This window comes from Branchiostoma floridae, unplaced genomic scaffold (genome assembly GCF_000003815.2).
Source record: "Branchiostoma floridae strain S238N-H82 unplaced genomic scaffold, Bfl_VNyyK Sc7u5tJ_1551, whole genome shotgun sequence".
NCBI lineage: Eukaryota > Metazoa > Chordata > Leptocardii > Amphioxiformes > Branchiostomatidae > Branchiostoma > Branchiostoma floridae.
In genome coordinates this window covers 121666-131474 of record NW_023365751.1, presented here as the reverse complement: position 1 = coordinate 131474, position 9809 = coordinate 121666, and the positions used below count along the sequence as shown (strand labels likewise).

At 41.3% G+C, this 9809-nt stretch overlaps 1 protein-coding gene across 1 annotated transcript in view; it reads left to right on the top strand.

The window, feature by feature from the left end:
- Window positions 1-9024, top strand: part of LOC118408074 (pyruvate kinase PKM-like) — a 27484-nt gene extending 18460 nt beyond the window's left edge. The window contains exons 7-11 of the mRNA XM_035808693.1: window positions 6416-6558; window positions 7085-7212; window positions 7683-7833; window positions 8390-8570; window positions 8975-9024. Coding sequence (XP_035664586.1) covers window positions 6416-6558; window positions 7085-7212; window positions 7683-7833; window positions 8390-8570; window positions 8975-9024 — 653 coding nt within the window. The remainder of the gene's footprint in view (window positions 1-6415; window positions 6559-7084; window positions 7213-7682; window positions 7834-8389; window positions 8571-8974) is intronic.
- The last annotated feature ends 785 nt before the right edge of the window (window positions 9025-9809 follow it).

Genomic DNA, 9809 nt, shown 5'->3' with positions numbered 1-9809 from the left:
TGCTATTGTTGCTAACTTTGGATTGGCGACATAAGACAAATTATGATATACATGACTGTAGTCAGTCACTAAAAGGCAAAAAGGAGACAAAATTGCATGTTGTCATGGCCTTTTCAAGTCTAATACCCCCAGCTGGGTATAAACAAACCTCCTTGGTCTAATACTACCCCAGAAGCAATGACTGTTTTACAGTCAACAGTCTAAGGGGATTGAAGTGTGCCTTGTAATCATCAATCCAAATCCTTTCTGACTGTGAAACCGTCGGTCCATTATATGGAACCGAACGGCCCATATCATGACCCGAACGGTCCATATCATGACAAATTTATTCACGCCTTTCCTCACACCTCTCAGAGATGTGTGAGGGAGACCTGCAGAGGTCCAACCTTTTCAACCTTTTGTTTTGACAAGCTTTTCAAAAAATTCTCTTTAATTACTCTGATTAAATGTTCTTCAAAACCCTCACTAGCCACGAACCACAAAATGTGTACAATTCCTTCAGACCAGTTAAATTAAATTCATCCCACATGTACAACACTACATTTTCTGTATCCATTTGACAACTTTCGACTACCCAAACCTAAAACATTATAAAACGTACCTTCCTGCAAAAAGCAATTATACTCTGGGACTCATTGCCATCTGACAATATTAAAGTCACTGCACATTGTCCAGTTTTAGACAAGCCATCTCAAACATTGTATCTCTAAGACCTTTGACCTGAGACACTGTCCTCTATTGTAAATACTTTGATTGTTGATTGTTGTATTTTTTAAAATGTATGTTGTATAGTCATGTTGATTGTTTTGAATCTTAGAAGATGAGCCCAAATGGGCTAAAGGTTAATAAAAATCAAAGCAAATTAAACTGTCTCAACATCTCCACCCTGATGTCGACAGGAAAAACTGTACACCAACTGAGCCAACTCAGGCACCTCAATGTTATGTTACAAACCATGGAGAGAGAATGTAATGGCCAAAGTCTTGTGTGATTGAAAAAACAAAACAAAATAAAACAAACACATATATTGGACCATCTATAGTGCTATCCTTTCAAAGATGACATTAATTATGTCTATATTGAGCGTTGAAGTCAAGCAATGCCTTCTTTTGAGTCAGCTAGCTCATGATGCAGAAAAAACAGCTTCTGTTGGGGGACAGGTCCCGAGGATTTCCTGTTCATCCCGTCGGCCTCCCCTAGACATACTGAATTGGTCATACACGTGCTAATTACACAAGCTAACCAGGTGTGATTCTAATTAATTCAGTGATTTTCATGGTGTTAATTGTATGCGGTCTGCAATCGGGGTAAGCTTTGAAACCCGAAGGAACAACCTGCTCAGTCCCGCGGGAACAAGAATTTCCTGCGGGAACTTATGTTCAGACCGCGGGAAAAGCAATTTTTAAAGTCAAATATCTCAAGAAATTTGTACGTTAGGACACTAAAAAAAGTAGCCTGATACTCAGGATAACATGAGCTTTCCAATGGTACGTAAAACTTTGATGTATGTCCAGGAAGAAAAAAGTTGAAAAAATAGGATTTCAACATTGGCTGCGATCAAAACGGAAAATGTACGTCCGGATTTGAACTGACTGGTGATAATTGAAGCAAGCAAGGATGTCGACAAATGGATGAAAGAAGAATTGAAGGATGGATGTGTGCATAGACGGATGGATGAATGGATGGATGAAAAATTTAAGGATGGATGGATTGATGGAGGTATGGAAACATTAACCTATTACCTGTGCTGTTATCTTCTGCAAATTTTGCAGCCCAATCCAGTAGTCATTTGGAGAGCTTGGTGTTCCGAAACCTTTCTCATAGTCAGCAAACTTCTTGTCAAAGTCAAGGTTTCCATCTGTTTTAGAAGAAGTCACTCATAATCAGTTAATGTGCATGACATTGGTACAACACTTAGTATTAAAGGCAAATTTGTTAAGCAAAGGAGCATCAATCATGAAAAAACAATATCAAGACTTAGTGCTACATGAATGAATGCTCCTATCCCTCAAATTGTCAATTGATATTAGTCAAACTTGGCCATGTGGCCAGTAAAAATCCCTGCCAACTTCAGTGGTTTGAGAAATTCAATATACTTACTCTCCCTTCTAAGGATGACAACCCATCCCCTTGGCTCCTCCCCTATGTCCATGTTACACCACACCTGCATGGCAGCTGACTGTCCTGGAGGTTTGATTGAAGCCAGTCCTGTTCTTTTACTCTTCTCCTTCAGCTTCAGGCCTGCACAATCTGCATAAAGAGATAAAGTCCGTTAGAATTGATGGAAGGAAGGAAGGATGGACGGTTGGATGAAGAATTTATGGCTGAATTAGTAGAAGGAAGGATGGTTGGATGGATTGATGGATGGTTTGAAAAATTGAAGGATGGAGAGAGGGGTGGATGGATACATGTCTAATACTGTAAATGCAGAAACCTTTGCGGTAGCTTAATGTTTGGGGTTTTCGCGGTGGCCGCTTCACTGCAAACTTCAATCCCCCGCAAACATTTTTCTATAGCAGTAAGAGACTACTGTGCATGTTGCTATCGCGAACTTAAAACCACCGCGTAAAGTTGCTTTTCCCGCTACCGCAAAATTAAATCCCCGCAAACTTAAATGCATTTACAGTAACTGTGCTGCTATCTTATGTAAATTCTGGGTGAATTGCAAATCCTAGCCTGAATGGCCAGGGTCTTAAACCTTAAGAAGAAAGTCCCTTACCCTTGTCATCACCAGGATCAGCAGGTTTGGCTGGGGTGGCTGGTTTAGCACCTGGCTTAGCACCTGTTGTAGCACCACCTGCTGCACCTGGTTTAGCAGCACCTGCAGCACCTGGTTTAGCAGCACCTGCAGCACCTGTACTGCCAGCTGCAGGCTTTGCAGCAGCTGCAGCGGTAGCTGCCTTGTCTAGCTTCTTCATGTCTTCGTCCATCTTCTGAACCTTGGCAGTCATCTCGGCAAGTTTCTTCTCAACCTCGACCCGTTTCTTGACGGCATCCTCTAGTTTCTTCATGGCAGGGGCGATCTCAGTTTCCATTTTCTTTGCCTAAAACAACATTTACATTACAGTCAAACCTGCCCATGCAACCACCTCTTCTCAGCGACCACCTGGCCATTACGACCGCTTTTTCTTAGTCCAGAATTTTTTTTCCATTGACGTAAGAATTAAGCGACCTTTTCTCAACGACCACCTGGCCAACGTGACCACCAAAAAATTGGGACCGCACAGGACCAAATACCTGGCCCATAATGCCCACGTCATTTTCAACCTTGAGGTGTGATCAATTTTTGATGATAAGCGCGACTGTGTGTTGAAATCGGGGACTTTGTGTCGGATTTTGACTCCCATCACAATATTATGTTTAGAATAAAGACGACGGCGGTCAATTGGTGGGTCAATAGGGCAGTCTACTGTAATATGGGAAGAAATTTCGTTGTAAGAAATTCTGATTTTTTTCAGGTCCAGTGAAAGAAGGAAAACTGGTATTGTACCGGTACAGTGTGCTGATACCCACCCCTAACATGTACTAGTACATGTCTGACAAAGTTTATACTTTAAATTACGTAAAATTATCATACTGGCCCATACAAGACTGTTATCCTGATGAGTGTTAAGGTTATCATAGATAAATAACAAACAAAAAAAACTGTTTTCTGACCTTGATATCCGTGAGGTCCTTGTCCATTGCCGTGATGTCCTTAAGTGAGGCACAGGTTGTCCCCTTGGGGGGCGCGGCCTCAAACTTGAAGACACATTTATCCTGTGCTGACCCCAAAGTGGCCAAGCAGGCCAGGAGTAGCACAGCGAGTGTTCTCATCTCTAACATGGCCCTACAGAAATTCAACGCTTAGTATATTATATACTATGTTGTGTTGGCGGTTAAATTAAATTAGAGTTACATGTTGTTTTCGTATCTGTCAGTGATAGTCTTACATGCTTTCGAAATCATTCAACTTAAATGAAGAAGTTACTTTCAATTGGAAACTTGATTTTGGTGGGTCATTAGAAACAACCTTAAAACAAAGAAGCTTAGAAACTTGATTCTGGTTGATAGTTAAAAACATTTTAGAAATCTTGATTATATTATATAATATGATAGTGATTAAGAGAAACAGTCTCGCTCAAATGAATCTGCAGTTAAAATGCAAGCCTAGTTTGCAATACGGCATCTTTGGAAGCCATGAGTGGAGGTATTGTTTTTAGATTTGATGTACCTGTTTGTTTGTCTGTGTGTATCATTCTTCAATTCAGTATAACTACAAGCATGTCTCACCACAAAGTGACAGGAAGTTGCAAAAGTCTCCTTCAAACTAACATCATCTAAGGTCCCAGATACTGTCAAATGCTATCTCATTTTCTGTCTTTAATTTGCTTCTATGTTACAGTTGGCTTAACTCTGGAATTCAATTATAGGAAAGTGCTGTTTAATACCCCCATCACATGCAGCGAAAATCGATTGGACGACGAGTCTGCGAGCTCTAAATTACAAGGAGGCATGACCCTGCTGCTAACAAAGAAATGGCAGAGTTCCCCCCTTCCCGTCAAGGTCATGACTCCTTGTAATTTAGAGCTCGCAGACTCGTCGTCCGATCGATTTTCGCCGAATGTGACGGGGGTATAAGAGACTTTGTTCCTCATTATTTTGAATTAGGGATTGCAGGGGCAAATTTTCAGTATAATGATGTCAGGCAATCCATGACTATATTGAGCATAATATGTTTTTGCAGAATACTGCATACATGTTGTATTTACCTTACATTTTAAGCACAAAAAATTGTCTTAAGGATATATAAAACCTACCTGAATACACCTGTTCCCATCAAATGCTAGAGCCTGCGTTGGTACATTTAAGTGGGACAGATATCAAAATGATATTTACCTGGTCTGGGACTTTGAACAGTTTAAAACGTGACTATTGTTCTGTTCAATCAGTAAACTGTTGCAGTACTGGAGACCTTTAGCACTTGTTAACATATCAGCACATGTGACATGTGACAAGACTTTGAGTTGTTTGTGTCAGCACTTTTCCATCAACAACATATCACATGGATGTACAATGTACCAAACCGTGCCCGCACTTACCAATGTTTGCACAGGTCACTTCAAGACGTTTTTTTGTGGTTTTTGCTTAGGATTAAAAGTTGGGGGTCATCCCAGGATACACACAGCAAAGCAACTAACTGTGGCGTAGAAATTTGTTAGTTTGTACTATCTGTATCTGTATCTATAGCCGGTAACCGCCCTTCGGCGTAACACACCAGCTTCGCAGGCACACGGCACGGCAGCAGCTGGTTATATTACACCGAAGGACCCATCACACCTAGCTTTTGCACATCTACATGTATCTGCAAGCGTTCTTTAAAACTATCCAGAGATGTAATAAACTGTATGATCTTGCTTCCCTTTGTGCCAAGAGGAGGTAGTATTAGTAAGCAAAATGTCAGTAGTATGCAACCTGTCAATAGTAAACAACAATGGCAATACATTGTAGTAAACACTGCAGCTGTTAGTAGAAAACAACATTTGAGTCAGTAGTAGATGGCCTGAGTGTCAGTTGTAAACAACATGTTACCAGTAATTGTTCAAATGTAAGAAGTTTAAAGCAACATGTCATTAGTTAACATGTCCGTAGTAAACAATACGTCATTATAAATATACCTGGTAAACAACAATTTTGTCAGTCATATACAAACACTGTAGTAAACAACATGTCAGTAGTAAACCTATCAGACTAGTCTTTTTTTTTTAAACATTGTTAACCAAATGTAGTAATTTAAAGCCACTTTTTCCCCATGTGTTTCCAGGCGCTGACTACCTGCTGTGTGTGATTGACTGTGTCAGTAACATGTAGTAAACCCCTTCCCCTCATGTGTATCCAGGTGCTGACTACCTGCAGTGTGTGATTGACAGTGTCAGTAAAGTGTTACAGTAGTAAACCCCTTCCCCTGTGTGATTCCGAGTGCTGACTACCTGCAGTGTGTGATTGACAATGTCAGTAACATGTAGTAAACCCCTTCCCCCTTGTATATCCAGGTGCTGACTACCTGCAGTGTGTGATTGACAGTGTCAGTAAAATGTAGTAAAGCCCTTCCCACATGTGTATCCAGGTGCTGACTACCTGCAGTGTGTGATTGACAGTGTCAGTAAAATGTAGTAAACCCCTTTCCCTGTATGATTCCAGGTGCTGACTACCTGCAGTGTGTGATTGACAGTGTCAGTAAGATGTATTATAAACCCCTCCCCCCCATGTGTCTCCAGGTGCTGACTACCTGCAGTGTGATTGACAGTGTCAGTAAAATGTAGTAAACCCCTCCCCCCATGTGTATCCAGGTGCTGACTACCTGCAGTGTGTGACTGACAATGTCAGTAAAATGTTACAGTTACTGTAGTAAACCCCTTCCCCTGTGTGATTCCAGGTGAAGACTACCTGCTGTGTGTGATTGACAATGGTGGTACCCTGGGCAGCAGGAAGGGAGTCAACCTCCCCAGGGTGGCCGTGGACCTGCCGGCCGTCTCCGAGAAGGACAAGGGGGATCTACTCTTCGGGGTGGAGCAAGGGGTAGGCTTACAAATATTATCTCCTTGAAACAGATCTAGAGTTTTTAGTCTTATGCTGTTAGCTTATTTGTCACCTATGTAGCTTGTCTTGTCACTTTTCACTTGCAGTATTGCAAAAAAAAAAATTAGATAGACACATTGCGGAACAGGAAGTTTAGGGCTAAAGGTGGCAGTAAGGTCCCAAAGAGGTGACATGAAATGAAATTGATTGCAGAGTTTTCCCCAGGTGTCTCATGGATAACTTTGTGCAATGTATCTCTTCGTACTACTGTACTTAAGACTGTTCACAGAGATAATTGAAACTGAATTCTTAAGCAAGCCAGGATAACCTTTCGAAATGAAACTAGAACTTTTCAGAAACTTCTCTAATATGAAATAGCTTGCTTAATTTGCACTTTGTTTGGAAGTCAAGTGGCTAGGAGCAACTGGCAATCCTACCTGTGATATTGCTGGTACCACAAGTGATAAGAAATAAAAACTGTATTCTATATATTTCATAAACTAATAGTGCTGCCCACTGCTCGCAGGTGGACATGGTGTTTGCCTCCTTCATCCGTAAAGCAGCGGATGTGCACGCTGTACGGGAGGTCCTGGGGGAGAAGGGCAAGAACATCAAGATCATTAGTAAGCTGGAGAACCACGAGGGGGTCCGCAGGTGAAGTTCTACAGTTACTTTCTTTTAGTATTCATAACCGCAGCAGGTTCCCAAGGTGAACAGGCTCTAGTCGTTACTGTAGTAGCACAAGTACATTGTACATGGGGTACAGACTAGGTACAGGGGGTATGCGTAATACATTACAGGAGGTACGTACACTACATGGGTCCAGACAATACAGGGGGTATCCGTATTACGGGAAGTATGGACACTACTGGGGGTATGGACACTACAGGCCCTAGGGTAGAGACTCTAGTATGAGACTCCAGTGCTATCGCAAACTCAAACCATTGCAAACAATCCTCATTTTCTCCTTATTGCACGTATAAATCATTCTGTTACTTAGATGGAATTAAAGTGACTCCCTCTTATGAGTGCAGAGACATATGAGTCATGTTGTATATGCTGAAAGTTTAAAGGTTGGCCTTTAACTGAATTATTAATAATATATATAAATCTTCCATGTTCAGATTTGACGAGATCCTGGAGGCCAGTGATGGCATCATGGTTGCCCGCGGTGACCTGGGTATCGAGATCCCCGCGGAGAAGGTGTTCATCGCACAGAAGATGATGATTGGTCGCTGCAACAGGATCGGCAAGCCTGTCATCTGTGCTACTCAGGTTCACTTAATATGAAAATTTGACTTTTAATTACTTTTAAAATGGCTCACATGAATTCTGATAATGCATCATCAATTAGATACCATTTTAATACCAAAATATTGCATAATTATTACATTTGCGAGTTTATTTACATGCCACCTGTATGGTATTCATCTGAAGTAACTGTATCAATTTATCAATCTGTATATTATGCTAAATCTACTTTTCATTTCACTTAATTATATTTAACAAGCATTTGGCAGAAAGCACAGAGACTTTGAGACATTCAAGATCATAAAATGATTGAACTAGAGTTCCACAACCCAATACCATTCCCAAGAAGTATTCCTGTTTTTTCTCATCCATGCAAAGGAGACACTAATTTGCATTACATGCTTCATATTCTATGATGTTCACATTCAGTTAACATCCAAATTCCACAGGCATGAAAGTCCTGTCATTTACCTTTACCTGGAAATATATACATTTATAGTATTATTCCTTGTACATCTACAATTAAAGGCATGTACGAAAAATAACGTCTTGATTGCTTATTTATTTACATTTGTTGTAGATGTTGGAGAGTATGATTGGGAAGCCACGCCCCACCCGTGCAGAGGGCAGTGATGTCGCCAATGCTGTTCTAGACGGAGCTGACTGTGTCATGCTGTCAGGGGAGACAGCAAAGGGACTGTACCCCATACCGAGTGTCAAGATGATGCATGCTGTAAGTACAGTACTGTACAATGTACAATGTAAGGCCAATGAAAAGAATTATGTGTTTGCAGTAACCGTTACTGTTTTCAGTTATGGTAGGAATTTTCTTCTTTAGTGTAATTTTTTTTGTAAAACTTACATACTTCACACTGCGAACCTCGAAATGCGTCAAATGGACAATACTGCATCATTTTAAATTGGTTTTGCGTCTTTTGAAAAAGACGCAGCTTAACTGCTTCATTTTTAATTGGTTTTGCGTCTTTTGAAAAAGACGCAGCTAAACTGCTTCATTTCTAATTGGTTCTGCGTCTTCTGAAAAAGGCACAGCTAACTGCGTCATTTTAAATTGGTTTTGCGTCTTCTGTGGTTTATGGACTCTGGCAGCGGTTTATGGACTAAAAAGTGTGACATTTTTGCGTCATTTTTGTTTATGGACCTCCAGGCGGGATAATGGACACCGTCTGTGTGGAATCAGCCACCAATGCGTGCTGAATGACATCGGAGACTAATGACCGTTTACGGGCTATCTGGAGTTCCCTCCCCCCTGTAGTGCGCACGTGGTTTCCCCAGACTCGTCCAAACACGCTTCATTCCGCCGGCTTGCAGTTTAAATCCGACCTTCCCAAAGCATTTGCGTGAGGACGGATAATATTTTCAAAGTACAGTACAGAGTTTGCAATGTGCCATGATTTGGATGAATGAGTTACGATAGCGAAACTCAGATTTAATATGAGCCAGACTTTTCTGACTGCACGCTTCGCACCTACGTGCTTCAGGAAGACGGTCTGATTAAGTTATGGACCTCGTGGTGAGTTGTTTGGACACCGCCCGCCTGAAAACTGCGTCAAATGGCTGATGATTGACATCGAGGCGGGACGTCGCAACCAAGGTCCTTGGTCGCAACTAATCATTGTTTACGGACAATCTGGAGAGTCCCCCTTGTCCAAACATGTTATACATGCTTCAATCCGCCGGGAAAACTCACCCGCTTCTTCCCAATACTGTGCGGTGCGAGGATTTAAATGTGTGTTCAATGTAATATGTCATCATTTCTGTTGTTACCGAGAGCCTACTGTTGTGCGCACGTGGTTTCCTCAAACTTGTCCAGCACGTTTCAATCCTAACTCACAATTTTCACCCGCCACCTCTTCCCAATACTGTTCAATACTGTGCACATGTGCGCTGCTAGGATGAAATGTGGGTCCATTGTAATATGTTATCATTATTCTTGTACGAAAAAGCTATAAAGCTTACGATAACGAGACTGTTACTGATCT